At 39.6% G+C, this 19701-nt stretch overlaps 2 protein-coding genes across 3 annotated transcripts; one reads left to right on the top strand and one right to left on the bottom strand.

Annotated features, from left to right (window-relative positions):
• Positions 1-4228: 4228 nt before the first annotated feature.
• LOC6037298 (surfeit locus protein 6 homolog) lies at positions 4229-5346 on the bottom strand. Its single transcript, XM_001847172.2, has 2 exons — positions 5223-5346; positions 4229-5161 (listed from the first exon to the last, which is right to left on the bottom strand). The coding sequence occupies exon 2, from the start codon at positions 5151-5153 to the stop codon at positions 4290-4292; it is 864 nt and encodes a 287-aa protein (XP_001847224.2). The 5' UTR covers positions 5154-5161; positions 5223-5346; the 3' UTR covers positions 4229-4289.
• A 368-nt stretch (positions 5347-5714) lies between these two features.
• Positions 5715-17989, top strand: LOC6053172 (mediator of RNA polymerase II transcription subunit 14). Of its 2 annotated transcripts, XM_038260471.1 has the most exons (5): positions 5715-6219; positions 12985-16433; positions 16504-16718; positions 16783-17520; positions 17581-17985. In XM_038260471.1, the coding sequence occupies exons 1-5, from the start codon at positions 6065-6067 to the stop codon at positions 17767-17769; spliced, it is 4746 nt and encodes a 1581-aa protein (XP_038116399.1). In that variant the 5' UTR covers positions 5715-6064; the 3' UTR covers positions 17770-17985. The 2 variants fall into 2 exon arrangements, with proteins under 2 accessions (XP_038116399.1, XP_038116398.1); XM_038260470.1 differs by having other exon boundaries at positions 16786-17989.
• The last annotated feature ends 1712 nt before the right edge of the window (positions 17990-19701 follow it).

Here is a 19701-nt window from a genome sequence, read left to right as displayed (position 1 = left end):
TTAAGAATTTAAGAATTTAAGAATTTAAGAATTTAAGAATTTAAGAATTTAAGAATTTAAGAATTTAAGAATTTAAGAATTTAAGAATTTAAGAATTTAAGAATTTAAGAATTTATGAATTTAGGAATTTCAGAATTTAAGAATTTAAGAATTTATGAATTTATGAATTCAAGAATTTAGGAATTTAAGAATTTAAGAATTGGGTACTAAAGCCCTATGTCAATTATTATGTACAACGGTAAAAAACACGATTAAAAACCATTTCTGATCACTTTTTTTTTCATTTTAATGCGATTTTTTTTTTTGACAAGACAACATTTTTTCGATGGATCAACTATGGTCCCCTTGGAACGAGCTGTCAAGTAGGAACTTTTCTGTCAAGAAGGACCGCGAGGTTAATTTTTCAAAATTGATTTAAAAATCCATTTTAAACTCTTTGTGGTCGTACAAAGGTTCATCGTACTCAGAAAAAATAAGCTTTATCGTTGTAAACAATAATATCAGCAATCTAAGCTTCATTTAAAACCCAATTTAAGAATTTAAGAATATAAGAATTTCAGGGTTGTTATGGAAAAGTCGAAAAAAAATCCGCGCCAGATCCGCGCCGACCCCGAAACCCAATCCGCGCGAAATCCGCGCTATATAGAAAAATCGCGACAAACATAGAAGAGAGTAACGTAATGAATAAAATTTTAAACGAAAAAAGAATAATACAGAAAGCATAACTGATCCGTTGATCAGTTGTGGATTCATATCCCACCTGCACCAAGTGGAACCTTTTCAGCCATTTCTGAAACAATATTAGCATTTTTTGTAACACTTTAAATATCGTGCTTTAAAAACAAATTCAGGAAAAAAATTTAAATTCAAAAATTTAAAAAATTTTAAACCCTGAAATAAATAACCAAATTATAAAATCTAGGGATTTTGTACTATTTCTCTTAATATGACTCCGAAAATGATTTGAACTAAAAAAATGGCAAAAAACAATAATTTAATAATTCAATAATTTAATAATTTAATAATTTAATTATTTAATTATTTAATAATTTAATAATTTAATAATTTAGTAATTTTAAAATTTAATAATTTTATAATTTAATAATTTAATAATTTAATAATTTAATAATTTAATAATTTAATAATTTAATAATTTAATAATTTAATAATTTAATAATTTAATAATTTAATAATTTAATAATTTAATAATTTAATAATTTAATAATTTAATAATTTAATAATTTAATAATTTAATAATTTAATAATTTAATAATTTAATAATTTAATAATTTAATAATTTAATAATTTAATAATTTAATAATTTAATAATTTAATAATTTAATAATTTAATAATTTAATAATTTAATAATTTAATAATTTAATAATTTAATAATTTAATAATTTAATAATTTAATAATTTAATAATTTAATAATTTCATAATTTAATAATTAAATAATTAAATAATTTAATAATTTAATAATTTAATAATTTAATAATTTAATAATTTAATAATTTAATAATTTAATAATTTAATAATTTAATAATTTAATAATTTAATAATTTAATAATTTAATAATTTAATAATTTAATAATTTAATAATTTAATAATTTAATAATTTAATAATTTAATAATTTAATAATTTAATAATTCAATAATTTAATAATTTAATAATTTAATAATTTAATAATTTAATAATTTTATAATTTAATAATTTAATAATATAATAAATTAATAATTTAATAATTTAATAATTTAATAATTTAATAATTTAATAATTTAATAATTTAATAATTTAATAATTGAATAATTTAATAATTTTATAATTTAATAATTACATAATTTAATAATTTAATAATTTAATAATTTAATAATTTAATAATTTAATAATTTAATAATTTAATAATTTAATTTTTTAATAATTTAGTAATTTTATAATTTAATAATTTTATAATTTAATAATTTTATAATTTAATAATTTAATAATTTAATAATTTAATAATTTAATAATTTAATAATTTAATAATTTAATAATTTAATAATTTAATAATTTAATAATTTAATAATTTAATAATTTAATAATTTAATAATTTAATAATTTAATAATTTAATAATTTAATAATTTAATAATTTAATAATTTAATAATTTAATAATTTAATAATTTAATAATTTAATAATTTAATAATTTAATAATTTAATAATTTAATAATTTAATAAATTAATAATTTAATAAATTAATAATTTAATAATTAAATTATTTAATAATTTAATAACTTAAGAACTTTCTTAAAAAATTAAGAATTTAATAATTAAAAGAAATCCATGTTAATTTTTTTTGTAATTCTTCAATGTGAAAATTCATATTTCTTTTTGCGTTTTTGAGTCTTCAAGTTTTGGCAATTTAAATTTATGAATTCTATTTTTTTTTTTTTGGTTTAATTGAATATGTAAATTCTGAAATTTTCAATTTTAGACGGAGATTTTAGCAGATTGCGTGGATTTAATCATGTTTTGATAATTGGGAGTAGAACCAATTCTACCTAAAGCAGAGTGGCAACAGAATCTTTCAATTTTTAATAAACCACAAATTTCAAAATTTAAATTTAAGGTTGAAAAACTTAAAAATCTAAAAAATCTGTAATTTTTCGAATTTTGTAATTTTGAAATTGAAACTAATATGCTCGCTAAATATTTATTGCTTGCTATATTAAAAAATGCCTTGGAAACTTTGGAACCCTGTACCGATCTAAAAAAAAACTAAAGGTTAAATCCAATCCGGACCATATCCTAAGAATCATTTATGTACATCCTTATATTTAAATCTTTGGAAAAAGTTTAAAATATGAGTCAGAAGATTAAAATTAAATGTATCATGTGAATAAATAAAGAAAAATATATAAACCAGGTTAGCAAATTATGAGTTGTGATGTTATGTATAATTTATATAAGAAATCTCAATAAATTTTTTGAAAATAAACATTCCTTGAAGATTATTTGGAAGATTCGTTTAAGAAAAAAACAATGAATAATTTTCAGAAGAAAATTTTCTTCATTTACAACTTCTTAGAAATTGATGCTTTTGCACTCAAAGAAAAAGATTGAATTTATTTAATTGCTTGTAATATTTTCCTTTGTAACTTGAAAGAAATTCTATCGTTCTCAATTATTTTATTTATGAAAATTGCTATCCGCGCGAAATCCGCGCCTGAACGAAATTAGCCAGCAAATCCGCGCCAGATCCGCGCGATACGCGCCATCCGCGCCATCCGCGCGATCCGCGCCGTCCGTAACAACCCTGGAATTTAAGAATTTGAGAATTTAAGAATTTATGAATTTAAGAATTTATGAATTTAAGAATTTAAGAATTTAAGAATTGAAGAATTAAAAAAAATCTGTTCTCTTAATTTTTGAAACTTTGAATTTGTAATGTTATTTGTAATGTTACTTTTTTAAATGTTTTCCCCCCAAAAATGTTCAAATTTAGAAAAAATATCAAATTCAAAAGTGGAGAACCAGCCTCTGTTAAGTAAAATCAAGCTCATATTTGTTACATCCTTTTGTCTATGTATTTGGGAAACTTTAAATATTGATCACAAGAATAAGAATTGAGTGTTTCCAGTATAAAATAAATAATACATAAGATTTACAAACATTACTCAGAACATAAAAGAAACTAAATGTTCAGTGGTGAAAAGATATTAAAAAAATGAGTCGAGTTCAGTAATTATTATATTTATGGAATTCTCTACAGTACATTTAGAAAAATAACCTCTTCATGAAGATTATTTCGAAACTTTTAAGGAAATACAAACAACTTTTTCGGCAGAAAATTCAATTTTGTTTGAGTACTAACAACTTCTGAGAAATCGAAGTTTTTGCACTCAACGAAAAAAAAAAAAAAAAAAAAAACAATTTAGGATAATCCTAATTCCTGATGATGATAAACCACGTAGACTTTTTTTTTTAAATCTCCTCGGAAATCTCAGACCCCTACTCAGCAATGGTGGATAATTTCCATACAAAATAAATCTTTTTTGTTTGGAGCGTGAACAATTGTGAAAGTATTTAATTCTATCTCTCTCAATTTATTTATTTTTCCGTGCGAAATCCGCGCCCCAGCAAAGTTAGCCAGCAAATCTGCGTCTTCCGTACCCTGAACCCTGAATAAGAGATTCTCGTAAAGATCATTGGAAGTGTAAAATGTTGTACAGCAAATGGAATTATTTTCAATCAAATAATAAGCTTTTATTACACATCATTATCTTACCGCCTCCGAACCCCCCTTAACCCTAGAAACCCGGTATAATCCGTCCCTTCTTGGCCAGCTTCTGCATCTTCTTGGTCTTCTTCTGGTCCACCCGCCCCTTGATGTTCTCCGCGCGCTTCTTCTGGGCCTGACTCTTCTTGTGCTCCAGCTTTTGCTTCCGATCGGCCCACTCCTGTTTGGACTTTTTCACCTGCGTCTTGCGCTTCTTGATGCGCTTGGCCAACGCGGCCGGATCGTCGCGCAGCTTGTGGCCCTCGGTTTTGGCCGTGGCCCGTTCCCAGGCGCGTTTGTTCTTGATCGAAGCGTACTTTTCCGTTTCGCCCGATTCCTTCAGCGCGCGCAGCTCTTTCTCGTCGTTGATGTGCTTCCGCAGCAGCTTCTTCGCGTCGGTGTCCACGCCCTTTTTCTTGACGTCGTGCTCATCGAGCTGGAACTTGGAAAAGACGATTTTGCCTTCCGCGTTGAACGTTTTCGTCGTGTCCAGTTTGTCGATTTTGCCCTTGGAATCCGCTTCCTCCTGTTTGACCTGTTGCGTTTTGTGTTCGATCATGTTTGCTTTGCGCAGCGATTTCTTCAGGTTGCGCTTGAGCAGCTCCCGCTTCCGGGCGGTTTTCCCCTCGGCCGGAACCCGCCGCTGGCGGCTCAAATGTTTCGCCGTAATTTTGTTCTGCATTACCTCGAGCCGGGCCTGGCGTTCCTCTTCGTCGGCGGGCAGTGCCTTTGGGAGGGGCCGCTTTACTCCGGTGACATCGTCCAGCAGGTACTCGCTGACGATCGCGGTGTCGTCGGCTTTGCTCGGAATCTGGAAGGCCTCCAGCAGGTACATAAACTTGCTGCTGGTTTGCTGCAGCCTGGCCAGCAGTTCCGTTTGCTGCTGTTTCTTCATGGCGGTGGCTGAAATTCAATTGTTTAAATTATTAGATTGATTCAATGGATGAGTTGGCGCCGAACCTACTTGGAAATTCACGAATAACTTTAATTTTAAAGCAAATCTTTTAATTTTTAAACAAAACTTTAACTTTTCTTCAACACGCGTGCTCTCCGCATGTGTTTTTGTTGCGAGTGCAAAGTGACGTTTCTGTCGGTTTGTTTTGCCTGCAGCCAAGATGATCTAATGAAAGAGAGGTGAGCATTGCATTTGTCTAACGTTTAAATCAGTTTTGCTGCAGAAAAACACTTTTTTTCTTAATCTGAATTAAATTTTTGAAAACAAGTTATTTTTATCACTTTATTAGATTAAATTTCAACGATTTCAACCTCTAAAAAAGCAAAATTGAAGATAATAATTAAACGAACCCACTAACGCTCAATTTTCTGCACGCACGCTAACGCTCGCGAACTGTCAGCCCAAAAGGGAAACGCCCCAAAACAAGCAAGCGGGCGATCCCCCGCGGGCGGTTCGCGAACGACAACAACAAAAGGGAACGAAGAAAAAGAAGCCACCTCTCTCCGTTGGCCTGTCAAACGTCTTCTGTGCAGGCTGCTGGCTTAATGGGCCTCGTTTGGTGCGTCGCGTTTTTCCGGATTTTCGCGTAGAGTTTTCGCTCCGAACCGACCGAATCGTGCCGCAAAGTGTGCGGCCATGTGCCGTTGAGTGGGTGCGCGGAAGAGTTTCGCCGCGGAAGCGTTTTTCAGCACGGAATTTGAACGTTTTTACTCCCATTTGGGTCGTCGTGTGGAAGCCAGTGAGGGAGGAGGAGGAGGAGGAGGGTTCTCTTGTGATTTTTTTTTCTTCGTCGTGCGGGGGACACGGTCCCGATTTAGACAGACGGTTGTGAAAGTGAAATCGGTGGCAGAATGACACCGCAGCCGCTGGAGCAGGGTGGCGCCGTGACGGCGTTCATCCCGACCGGCCAGGAGATGGCCCCGCGGCAGAATCTGATTCCGCTGGGCAGGTTGATCGATTTTATCATCCAGAGGACGTACCACGAGCTAACGGTACTGGCGGAACTGTGAGTATTTTCTGATTGATTTGGTGTCATTTGAAACCTTGTAGATTTTACTCAATCCCCATTAATGAAAATTTCTGAAAAAAATAAATTTTTTGTAAATTTTAAATTTTAATATTTTTTTTGCAAAGATTTAAGAATTTTCAAATCTTTGCAGAAAATGTTTTCTGCATTTTTAGTTGTTTGTAAATGGAATGAAAAATATTAAAATCTTATTAATTTCAGGCTTTAAAAGTCTCTGCGGAAAAAAATCCCTTTTTTTAGTTGTTTGAAAATGCTATGGAAATCACTTTGCGCGATTTTGATAGACAAAAAAAAAACCCTAATACATTCACGGTAAAATTGAAGTTTTTACACTGAAAATTTAAATAAAATCAGTTCGAAATTTCGAAACCTTAGATTTGCATCCAAAACATTTAAAATGAGTTTAAAGTGTTATGATTTTTGAAAAAATATTTTTTTACGTTTTCTAGAATTTATATTTTAGAACCCCCTTAAGGACTACCCTAATGTGCAAATTTGTGGACTTATTTCCAGACCAATTTTGGATAATTTTTAAAATTTCGACTTTTAACTTTCCTATGGAATTGAAACTAGTAGCTGTACCGTTAGGCTTCGAGAGAAAAGCCCCCGTTACGGTGTCGAGAGAAAACCGCAGCTGGGTCCCGGAAGCCCTGGTTAGGCGGCATACCGAAGCAAATCACCAACTCAGAAAAACGAAAGAAGATCGGCATAAGACCAGGCGTCGTAAAAAGGACAACGATTGGAAACTCGGTACTTGGAACGTTCGAACTCTCCAAGATCCTGCACGTGCTGGCCTTCTTGCCCGGGAGCTTCACAAGCTGAACGTGCATGTGGCCGCCATCCAGGAAGTTCGATGGCCCGGTCATGGAGAGCGAGAATTCACGGCGGTGGACCCCATCGCCAACACCTCTTTCAAGTACCACATCTACTACAGTGGCGGCGAAAAGGCGATGCACGGAGTCGGTTTCGTAGTGATTGGGGATCAGAAGAACCGAGTCATCAAGTGGAAGGTGGTGAATGACCGGATCTGCGTGTTGAGAATAAAGGGCAAATTCTTCAACTACAGCCTGATCAACATCTACACTCCGACGAACGACAAGCCCGATGACGATAAAGACGCTTTCTACGAGTATCTTGAGTGCCCAAGACACGACGTGAAGATCATCGGAGGCGCAAACGCGCAGGTCGGAAGGGAAGCCTTCTTTTATCCTGTCATCGGCAAGCCTTCATCCTCGCACGAATGACAACGGCCTACGTTTGGTCAATTTCGCCGCAGCCAGAGGAATGGCTATCTGTAGCACCTTCTTTGCGCGCATGAACATTCGGAAGCACACCTGGCGACACCCGAATGGCGAATCGTGCACACAAATCGATCACGTTTTGGTGGATGGTCGACACTTCTCGGACGTGATGGACGTCCGATCGTACAGAGGACCGAACATCGACTCTGATCACTTCCTGGTAGCGTGCAAGATCCGAGCTAGGCTGTCGGACGTGCTGACCCCGCGGACTGCGAGGATAGCGCGGTTGAACGTCCAGCGCCTCGCGAGCAGCGACGTTGCTGCAGAGTACAGTCGGAAGCTCGACGAGCGGATCAACGAGGACGCGCCTACGGGTAACCTGGACGAGCAATGGAGAGCCTCCAGAGCATCGTCGACACAACGGCTACCGAAGTGATCGGCACGACTAGAGGACGCAAACCAAAAGGGTGGTTCGATGCGGAGTGCCAGCGAGTGACAGACGAGTGTAAGAAGGAAAACCACGCCTTCCCCTGTGATGTGCAACGACACGGAAGGCAACCTGTTGACAGACAAGACTGCGGTGGCGGCTAGGTGGAAGGAGCACTTCCAGCAGCTGTTGAACGGTGAGACACGAGAGGGAATCGTCGAGGACAGGATACACGTTGAGGAAGATGGAAAAGCTGTGGACCCGCCTACGTTGGAGAAAGTAACTAAGGCTGTTAAAGAGCTCAAGAACGGGATATCCGCGGGAAAGGACGGACTTCCGGCCGAACTTTTCAAGCACGGGAGTACGCGGATGACCGAGATTCTGCACCAAATCATCCTACGCATTTGGTGCGAAGAACAGCTTCCGACCCAATCTACAAGAAAGGGTAAAGACTCGATTGTGCCAACTATCGAGGCATCACAATCCTCAACGCAGCGTACAAAGTACTCTCCCGCATCCTGTGGAGCAAGCTGAGACCGATGACCGAGACCTTTGTCGGCGAATACCTGTGCTCACTCTGCGACAAATCCTCGACAAGTTCCGGGAGTACAACCTGCAAACACACCATTTGTTCATCGACTTCAAGGCGGCGTACGATTCGGTCAAAAGAAACGAACTTTGGAAGATTATGGTAGAACACGGCTTTCCGGCGAAGCTTATCAGACTGATTCGTGCAACGCTCGACGGAGCAAAATCAAGCGTGCGAATAGCTAACGAGACATCTGAAGCTTTCGTTTCGTTGGATGGATTGAAGCAGGGCGATGCTCTCTCGAACTTACTGTTCGTCATAGCGTTGGAGGGTGCTGCGCGAAGGGCAGGCGTGCAAAGAAACGGAACACTCATCACTAAATCGCACATGCTGCTTGGATACGCTCGACATCGACATCGACATCATTGGTATCGACCGTCGTTCAGTGGAGGAGGCGTTCGTCCCTTTCAAGCGGGAAGCTGCGAAGATCGGACTGACCATCAACACTGCCAAGACCAAGTATCTGGTTGCTGGCAGAGCGCGTGGCAGTGCAGGTGATGGTGTTTCGGAGGTGGAAATAGATGGAGAAAGATATGAGGTGGTGGATGAATTTGTATATCTTGGTACACTCGTGACGTGCGACAACGATGTGAGCTGCGAAGTGAAACGGCGGATTAGTGCTGCAAACAGGGCCTTCTACGGTCTTCGTAGCCAGCTAAGGTCCCGCAGCCTAAGGACGCCTACGAAAATCACGCTGTACAGGACCTTGATACTCCCTGTAGCTCTTTACGGTCACGAATCGTGAACGCTAAAGGAGGCTGACCAGACAGCACTTGGGGTCTTCGAGCGGAGAATCCTGCGTTCTATCTTCGGTGGCAAGCAAGAAGGAGACCGGTGGCGCAGCTGTACCAAGACTACAAACATGCTGATATCGTAAAAATCATCAAGCACGACAGGCTAAGTGGGCTGGACATGTAGCCAGACGTGGTGATTATTGCATTCGATCGTAATATTTCGATCGTAATTTGTCGATGGTAAGTCGTAATTTGTCGATAGTAGATTGAGATCATTCGATCGTAATTTCTCGATCTTCCATCGACAAATTACGACCGACGATCGAGAAAATCTCGATATGGGTTCGAAGCTCGTATTCAATAATTTAAAAAAATTAAAAAATTTCAAAGATTTTAAAAAATTCAAAAATTTCAAAAAATTAACAAAAATTTCAAAATTTTTAAAAATTTAAAAAATTTAAAAATTTTAAAAAATTGAAAAATTTGAAAAAATTTAAAATTTCAAAAATTTCAAAAATTCAAATTTTTTTAGAATTTTTAAAAATTTTAAAAATTTTAAAAATTTCAAAAATTTCAAAATTTCAAAATTTCAAAAATTTTAAAAATATTAAAAATTTTAAAAATTTCAAAAAATTTCGAAAATTTTGAAAATTTCGAAAATTTTAAAAAATTCAAAAATTTTACAAAATTTAAAAATTTCAAAAAAATTGAAAAAGTTCAAAAATTTTAAAAATTTTAAAAATTTCTAAAATTCAAAAATTTAAAAGTTTCAAAATTTTTAAAAATTTCAACAATTTTAAAAATTATAAAAATTTAAAAAAAATCCAATTTTTTTCAAAAATTTCAAAAATTTTAAAAAATTTAAAATATTCAAAAAATTTAAAAATTTCAAAATTTCTAAAATTCAAAAATTTAAAAAAAAATTTAAAATTTGAAAAATTTAAAAAATTCAAAAATTTGAAAAAAATCAAAAATTAAAATTTAAAATAAAGTTCAATTTTTTTTAATTTTTGAAATTTTTTGGAAATTTTTAAAAATTTTGAAATTTTTAAAAATTGTTGAAATTTTTAAAATTTTTAAAATTGTTGAAATTTTTTAAATTTTTGAAACTTTTAAAATTTTTGAATTTTAGAAATTCTTAAAAATTTTGAAATTTTTAAAATTTTTAAAAATTTTATTAAAAAATTAAATTTTTTGAATTTTTTGAATTTTTTTGAAATTTTTGAAATTAGATTTTTCTCAATTTTTCTTATTTTTTCATATTAAAAAAATTAACTTAGATTTTTTAAAAAAATTTTGTTTAAAATAAAAAAATATTAAAAAAAAACGGTATTACAAATTACGATCGTAATTTCTCGATCCACGATCGAGATTTCTCAACAGTCAAATTACGATCGTAATTTCTCGATGGTAAGTCGTAATTTCTCGATGGTAGATCGAGATTTGTCGATGGTAAGTCGTAATCTTACTATCGAGAAATCTCGATCGTGAGTCGAGAAATTACGATCGTAATATTACGATCGAATGCAATAATCACCACGAGAATGTCGGACGAGCGGGCGGCTAAAACGATATTCAGTAGCGAACCTGGACGGGGTCGTCGGCTTCGTGGAAAGCCACGTACGCGTTGGCTGTGTGCTTTCGACGAAGATGCAAGAGCGGCCAACATTGTGGGCGACTGGAGACGAGCGGCCCAAGATGGAGCATCCTGGAAATCTTTGATTAGTTCAGCGTTGGGTCGATAGACCTGTTGCTGATAAAGTAAAGTAAGTAATGGAATTGAAACAAAAAAATTAGAGTCTTTTCAAAAACTTTCAAACCCTGATTTTTTACTAAGAATAGATAATATCTAGTAATAATATAAAAATGAAAACTAAAAATTTTGTTTATTGGACCTTTACAAAAAAAAAACTCTAGATATGTTTGAAAATTATAAAACTTTATTGAATTATTTTGAGTTAAACTTTTTTTCAAAAAATTATTAAATAAAATAAAGTTGACAGTTTTTTTTAATGAGTGATAAAAAAATCTTATTTATGGAATTTGAGAGGTCTCCCTAAGATAATCTATCTGTTGATGATTCTTGCACCAAAATATCAGAAGGTATAAGCGGCCGTCACTGTATCATGTGAGCTCTCTTCTTTAACCTCGCCGAAGATTTTTTTATTTTCTCCAAAAACCGTAATGAAAGAACGCGAGAGGGGGATTGGGAACCGACCACGCACTACGTCTCATTAATCTGCGTTGGCATTTCTTTTGTGGTTTTGTTGAGGAAATATTGTTGTGAATGTGGGAATGAGAGAGGTGAAAAGAGTGTCAAAAGGGAGTGTGATAACAAGCGGCAGATACCGCCCAATTCTAGGTGCTGAGATTCTCGCGACGGAAATAAGGACAGTGAAAGTTGGGAGATGAAGTTTTGGGAATGATTGTTGAAGTCGTTGAGAATTGAAATTTTGATATTTTTACAACGCTGATAGTAGCGAAACAAAAATTGAATATGTTGGAACTTAAATTATATCTATTAAGCTACAATATTACAGAAGCAAACATATATTTACAAAACAAGTAAATTTAATAAAATTTGTATTTTGTATTTACTTTTTGGTAGAAAACTATTTAAACAATGGTTCATGGTTTAAGGAATTGCAAAACTTATCAAAACAGTTCTGTAATAAGAATGCATTTTTAAAGAACATAAAATTTGGTTAAATATAAATAATAAGACTTTTTCTAGTTAAATTATTTAAAAAAATAGAGAAAATTACAAAATATTATAGAAAGTGGGGCAAGTGTAAAAAGCAAAGGAAATGCTCGAAACGTAAAAAAATGGTCGGATTTTTTTATAATCATCTTATTCCAGGTCTTGATTTAGACTTTGATACTACTCAACTAGAGAGTCAAGACGAACAACTCGTTGGGGCAAGAGGAACAATGCATGAAACAACATGTTAATTCGCTAACAATTGAACTGTTATCACTTAATCAGATTATAGTGTATTTGAAACGTTTCTTTAATTTTTAGATAAAATAATAATATTTTACTAAAAAGTTGATCGTTTTTACGAAAAAATATTACTTATTTGATAAGTAGTACACTTTCATATTATCACTATATTTTGTATGGACAATTTTTTTTTACAATTGTTTATCAGTTTTTAATTACTTTATTTTAATAGGTGCAAGTCATTGGTAGGGACACTACTGATCTAGGAAAAAAGCATTTTGATAAAATGAGCCTTAAAACGAACCCTAAGTCTTATTTTGTACTATCCAAATATTATAAGAAAACAAAGGTTTTGAAAAAAAAACTTCATTAAATCTTATGCCCCGTAGCGTTTACGTCATTTTGGCCGTTATGTGTTAGTAGAATCAGCTAATCTCATTGCTAGCAACAATTCATCATACTGGAAATAATCAAAATTGTAAAAATTACGACCGTACGAACGATTGTTCCTCTTGCCCCATATGATCGTCTTGCCCCACCTTCCCCTATGTTTTTTAAAGAATGCTTTTTGCATTCAAAATTCATTGAAATATGTTTGATTCTCACCTTTTTCTTACACACATCTTGAGAGGTTGTTTCACGCACGAAAAAGTGGAAATTCACAGAATATTTTTAAAATAAATCACTGCCAACCTGTTGTTCTAGCGACCTTTTGGCATTCGACAATTTGTCCTTTCGATTGTTGGACAACATTATCCCTCCTCAAAAAAAAAAATAATAATAAAAAAATCAAATTTTTTTCCCCGCAGCCTGCCGCGCAAGACGGACATGGAGCGCAAGATCGAGATCTACAACTTTTCCGCCAGCACGCGGCAGCTCTTCATCCGGCTGCTGGCCCTCGTCAAGTGGGCCAACTCGGCCTCCAAGGTGGACAAATCGGCGAAGATAATGGCCTTCCTGGACAAGCAATCGCTGCTGTTCATCGACACGGCCGACATGCTGTCGCGGATGGCCCGCGAAACGCTGGTCAACGCCCGGCTGCCGAACTTTCACATTCCGGCCGCCGTCGAGATCCTCACGTCGGGCACGTACTCCCGGCTGCCGTCGATTATCCGCGAGCGAATCGTTCCGCCGGATCCGATTACGCCGTCGGAGAAGCGCCAAACGCTGCAGCGCCTCAATCAGGTCATTCAGCACCGGCTTGTGACGGGGAATCTGATGCCGCAGTTGCGCAAGTTTAAGATTGAGAATGGGCGCGTTACGTTCAAGGTGGACCACGAGTTCGAGGTGTCGCTGACGGTGATGGGCGACGGGCCGAACATTCCGTGGAGATTGTTGGATATTGACATACTGGTGGAGGATAAGGAGACCGGGGACGGGAAAGCTTTGGTGCACACGCTGCAGGTGAACTACATTCATCAGCTGATTCAGGGCCGTATCGTGGACAGTCCGGACGCGTTGGCTGAGGTGTACAACTGTTTGCACTATTTCTCGCAATCGCTTCAAATGGAGGTGCTTTACACGCAAACGTTGCGATTGATGCGAGATCGCCTCGACGATCACATCCACGTGGACGAGTACATCCCGGGTACGAAACTGACCGTGTCTTACTGGCGCGAACTCACCAACAAAGATCCCAAATCGGAACTCGGCTATCGGCTCATGATTCAGACCGATCAAAACGATTCCGCCAAACAGCTGGCAATTCTGCACATCCCATCGATCGGCAACAAAGAGGTTGACATTGCTGACCGTGCCGTCCGCTCGGACCTTCTCTCGATGGAGCGCCTGCTGGTGCACACCGTCTACGTGCGATCCCTCTCTCGTTTAGCCGATCTCAAGTCCGAACTGCAGCTCTTCCTGCCGGACGTCGATTACAGCATCCTCGGCACTCCAGCCATGCTGATGGTTCCCATTCTGAACCCTTGTCTGCGCGCCGAGCAGATCTACATCACCGTGGACACGCACACCGGAATGCTACGTTGTCACGTGCCCAAACATCTTGATTGTCCCATCATGGCCGAAATGCAGCACGCGCTCAACAACGATCGCTCGCGGCTGCAGCACCTCTTCTCTGAACTACGCTACTGGATCACTCAACGAAGGTGCGAGAAGACGCTGCAGCATTTGCCAGCTACGACGCAGGAACGGTTGCCGCTGGTGTTCCCGCAGGGACATGCAATCGAAAAGGTTGGACCGCACAAGGTTTACATCCAGCTGTACCGGCACTCGAATGTTATCCTGATCGTCGAACTCAAGGAAAAGGACTCCAGCCCGAACGAAATGACGTACACTTTCTACCTGGTGCTTGTCAAGCCATCCTCCGTCGAGGACAGCCAATCACAGGACGCTGAACCCACGACCTCGATTAGTCAATCCGGACCGGGCTCCGTTCCCCCAGGAGGACCACCCAGCGTTCCAGGACTGTCCTCGTCCGCCGCACATCCTCCCAACTCGTCAAGCGCCACCGAAAACGACGGCATGCCCAAAATGTACCTCAAGGTGCAATCGCTGATCGAGTTTGACACGTTCGTGGCCACGCACGGTCCTGGAACGTACGTGGACGAGCTGGCCGGATCGAAGCGCAAACTGAGCGCCCTCGGCGAAGGTCCCTCCAAGCAGCAGAAGGTCATTTATCCGGCTTACTTCATCCCCGAGTTGGCCCACGTCGTGGCCATGTGCGACGAGAAGCTGCCGTTTGTGGCGTTGGCGCAGGAACTGACGCGTCGTCGGATTCCTCACGGTGGTCTGCAGGTGGAAGCGAACGCCACTTCGTTGGTGCTGAAACTGCTGACGTTGCCTCAGCCGAAGGCGCCGCTGGTTCCGGTTTCGGCGACGGCTGCTGCTGCCGGGCAACAGGGTGGCCCGGATCAGAAACCGCCGGAACCGAAGCTGGTTAGTGTTCCGCGGATCGAGAAGGATGTGTGGAATGCGTTGCTTCGGCGGCTGCTATCGGTTTCGGTGCGGGCTCAGGTCAACAAGGGTAATCAGACGAGGTTGTGGACCACGGAGTTGGTATTTTACGGCAGTCCGTTGACAAGTGCACATCACAAGGAGCAGGGCATGCGACGGGCGGTTTACCTGCAGTATGACATGTCTCCGGTGGATGCGGTTGATCGCATCGTCGATATGATCCTCAACGATTGGTCCAAGATCGTGTATTTGTACACGTTGGTGCACGACTTCCGCGAGCAGATCGACAAGTACAACCTGCAGAACATCGTGACCATCAAGTCGTACAGCTACACCAGTCTGCTGCTGGCTTACGGTCCAAACAAGGAGGTCAACGTGAACATCTACTGGGACATTGAAGCTAAAGAGTTCAAAATGGTCTTCACCGGAGGTAACAACGCCATCAACGCACACTCAATGATGCGAGATCAACTCCAGGCCCACCTGAACCACAACTACGATCTTGCCCAGATTGTTCATCTGCTGCACGAAACCTACCAACCGCTGAGTTCCATCGCGAAGCTCCCGATCATCCCACATCTGGCGATTCTGCAGTCTCCGAAAATCCCCGTGCTCTCGTTCTGCATCATTCCCCAGTCGCCGACCCTGCTCCGCATTTCCTTCCAAGGCGTTTACTGCTTGGAGATCCGTTTGCGTGGATCCGGCCTCTGTTCGATCCGGGACGGTGCCTACAGTCGCTTCGACCGAAGTCACGTCGTGGAAGAATTCACGCCCACCCAAGGTCTCAAAGGGTTCCTCTCGAAATACGTGGACGAAACGGCCGTCTACCGGAGACGGTCCCAATCCGAGGACGACAATCCGCCGTCTCCCATCACCATGGAAGATCCACACGGTGGCCCAGCCTCGGTCGGATCGACCTTCCTCGGCGGCGGAAGCATGCGTGGTCCGCAAAGTCCTCGCGATCCGGGTCTTCGATTCGCCGCCCCACTCACACCACCTTCCGGTTCAAATCCGCACACTCCAGCCTCACCTCACCCGCAAGGTATGGGCGGAGGTGGCTCCCAGAACCACCCGAACTTCAACATGACCTCACCCCCCGCTCCGCACATGCCACACCCCTCGCCGAGTGGTGGCCTGATGCCGTCATCCCCGCTGAATCCCCAACCAAGCCCGATGGCCCACTCACCGGGACCCTCAAACATGCCGTACATGGGCGGACAATCGCACACCGACGGAAGCCCGTTCACGGCGGCACACTCGCCGGCCGCTTCCAACTGGCCCGGATCGCCGGGAATGCCGCGGCCATCGCCACGACCAGGCCAAAGTCCGGACCACAAGGCGCAGAGTGAGTATTCTTTTAATTGCTCTTTATTGAAGGTTTATGTGACGATCGTAACTTCTTCTTCTTCTTTCAGCTCCACACCACAACACTTCGCGCGTTCTGCCGGCTCGCTCCTGGGCCGGTGCCATCCCGACGCTGCTGACGCACGAGGCTCTCGATACGCTGTGCCGCGCCACGGCCCACCCCCAGAAGGAGATTCCGGGGCCGGAGTTGAGCCCGCTGGAGCGGTTCCTCGGGTCGGTGTTTATGCGGCGCCAGCTGCAGCGCATCATCCACCAGGAGGAGAATGTGAGTTTGCCGAGGGTGATGGGGGTAGAATGTGATTTTCATTTTGATGTTTTTGTTTCTTCAGCAGCTTCAGGCCATCACGTCGAACGAGCCCGGTGTGGTGCTGTTCAAGGCGGACAATCTACAGTACCAGGTGTTCCTGAACCCGAACCACATGCAATCGCTGCACATGAAGGTCAGCCAAGCGCCGCAGATGGCGCCGACGATGGACGGAAAGCCACCGTACCAGTGGTCTCCGGAAGACCTGCAGGCTCTCGAGCAGTTCTTCGACCAGCGAGTGGCCGCCCCTCCGTACCGGCCTGCCGTCGTGACCAGTTTTACCCGCATGTTGAACCTGTCGGCGCAGGTCATGAAGGACATGATCCAAATCATGCGGCTCGACCTGATGCCGGAGATGGGCCAGGGCAACAAGTGGAACGTGCAATTCATCCTACGGATGCCACCGTCCGCCACTCCGATCGTCCCCGTCGGAACCACCACCATCCTCTCGCATCGCCAAAAGATCCTCTTCTTCATCCAAATCACGCGTGTCCCGTACCTCCCCAACATGGAGTGGAAGGACTGCGTTACGATGCTGCTTCCGATGGTGTACGACATGACCGTCAACCACACCCAGCTCGCGGAACGACGCGAACAGAACGTCCCCCAGCTGACGAGCGCCGTCAGTGCGCACCTGCGACGATTCGCCGAGTGCACCGTTCTGCCACCGGGCGAATGTTCCCTCTTTCCGGCCGTGCGTGACCTGCTCATGAACCTGACCCTGCCGAACGAGCAACCTCCACCCGGGCAGATGCCCAACCAGGTAAGACGAACGCCAACCCACTTTTGTGCAGCAAAAACTAACTCAATTGATTGCTCTCAGATTGGCCCGATGGGTGCGATGCCGCCGGGAGGTCCCGGACAGATAGCGCCCTCGCCCGTCGGTTCCAGCCCGAACCCGATGATGCACTCGCCGATGCAGATGGGCGGAGCCGGTGGGCAGCAGTACGCGGGAATGGCCGGTGCAGGGCCGGGAGGACCGGGCCAGGGTGGAGCCGGAGGACCGAACTAGGAGGGCGAGGCAGGGTAAGTGTTATTTATTTGGATGATGGGGGGGTGCAGATTGTGCTGAAGATCTTGGTTTATGTGTCCCTGCGAGGAGGTAATTTTTTTTTGCTTCCGAGCATCCGAGATGTTTGAGCGGATCGAGAAGGTCAAGTTTAATTAAGTAAACTAAACATGAATAATCAAAATGTGAGAAACCATTAAAGAAGAGCAAATTTCTTGATAAAGAAACTTTATTTTTGCAACTGAAAATAATGAGAAATCCTTCCTTTGTGATTTTATATTCGCTTTGCATTGTTCAACAAATATTTTTAAGAGATACATTTGGGTCATTATCTGCCAACTCACACGAAATTGGAAAAGGTTGCCCCGATCCCTGTCCGATTTGCGTGAAACTTTGTCTTAAAGACCCTAATTACGAATTTACGACGGTAAGACTACTTTAATTTTGGAACACTGGAAAAAGACAGCCTAAAATGGTGATGATTTTTAAAATTGGTGTGAAATGAACTTTCATGTAAAATTGAACGCACGTATCATTTCAAAATAACAAATTTTTGGCCAAACAAATTACTTAAACGGGTTTAAAACCTCTGCAATAACCCAGAGATACCATGTCTTCATATCGAACAAAAAAAAAAATCAAGCAAACATAAACAAAACGCTGACAAGCACCAAAAATGCAAGGGTGGCCACTCAAGTCGGGAAATCGGGAAATTCGGGAAAAAGTCGGCCATTTTAAATAATAAATACAATCTTTGTGGTTTTACCTTTCCACAACCGGCTGTCTGAGATAATCCATCTAATCGTAAATAAATCATAAATAAAAGGGAATAGTCTCAACAGGAATCGGATGCTGCGATTGCTTGCCTTGGGAATAATACATTACCCTATCAAACAAAACTTATCGATTATTTGGGTCACATCATCATCTTCTATGATGAATCCTGGCCATTACCATTCCCTGCTAAAAAAAACAAGTAGAAGTAGTTTTTCCGGCACACGCGGGCGTGTGGATATCGTATAGAACCCACCCTTGGTAGCAGCCTGTGCTAACTAACATTCCCGTCTCATCCCCTCGAGATCTACAAACTGACATGGTGGGCGCCGTTGGTGGCCAACGACTGTTACCTATCTGCAGCAGTTCTAGTTTTGATGAGCTTGATGTTTTATCTTTTCATCGCATTCATGCATGTTGTTGATTACTGATACCCCTGACTTAAGGCGGTTTCAAAAACACCCAAAAAGCAAAAACTGAAAATTTGGTTTATTGGACCTTTTCAAAAAAAAAAAAAAACTCAAGATAAGAGAAACATCATGTTGGGACTTATGATCGGTTGTGCTGATAGGTTATTACGGTCCTGTTCAGCAACGGAGAAGGACAATCATGGGTGGTCTCTCATGCTCAAAAAGTCGGCCATTTTAAATATTTTTCCATATGTTTAATTTTCTCAAACTTTTTTGTGAGTTTTGTAAAAAACTAAAAGTTATTAACTATAGTTAAAACTTGTCTGGTATCGCAAAGATTAAATAATAATTAAAATCCATACATTTTTTGCTCTTAATATAAAAAATATAAAAACTTCTTTGTATTCTCTCTGAATCATTATTGGTTCCATTTTCAATGTTAAATACAATTTATTTTCTCACTTTTACTAAAATTTTCAATAATTTGTTTTTTTTTTACTTTGAAATTTTGTTCGATGGTTGAATTGATTTTTTTTATTAATAGTTCTTGTTAAAAAAACATTTGCTAAGAAATGCTTACTATTTAAGGTTCTGGATAAGTCGGGGAAAAGTCTGGAAAATGCCAAAAGTTTAATTTTCAATAGAGCAATTCCAGCTCAAATCAGGAATTTTTCTGGTACTTTTAAGTAAGTTATTTAAATATGGCAAACTTATGGGAAATTCGACGAGCTTTTCGGTAATAATATTTACG

Source organism: Culex quinquefasciatus, chromosome 3 (genome assembly GCF_015732765.1).
Source record: "Culex quinquefasciatus strain JHB chromosome 3, VPISU_Cqui_1.0_pri_paternal, whole genome shotgun sequence".
NCBI classification, from domain to species: Eukaryota; Metazoa; Arthropoda; class Insecta; order Diptera; family Culicidae; genus Culex; species Culex quinquefasciatus.
This window is presented reverse-complemented; position numbering and strand designations above follow the sequence as displayed.

Excerpts from the sequence above, each read along its gene's own strand:
- LOC6037298 (XM_001847172.2), bottom strand. The coding sequence starts at position 5,153 with ATGAAGAAACAGCAGCAAACGGAACTGCTGGCCAGGCTGCAGCAAACC.
- LOC6053172 (XM_038260470.1), top strand. The coding sequence starts at position 6,065 with ATGACACCGCAGCCGCTGGAGCAGGGTGGCGCCGTGACGGCGTTCATC. Across the intron at positions 6,220-12,984 it reads CTAACGGTACTGGCGGAACT|CCTGCCGCGCAAGACGGACA; the intron begins GTGAGTATTTTC and ends TTTTCCCCGCAG. Across the intron at positions 16,719-16,785 it reads TCATCCACCAGGAGGAGAAT|CTTCAGGCCATCACGTCGAA; the intron begins GTGAGTTTGCCG and ends TTTCTTCAGCAG.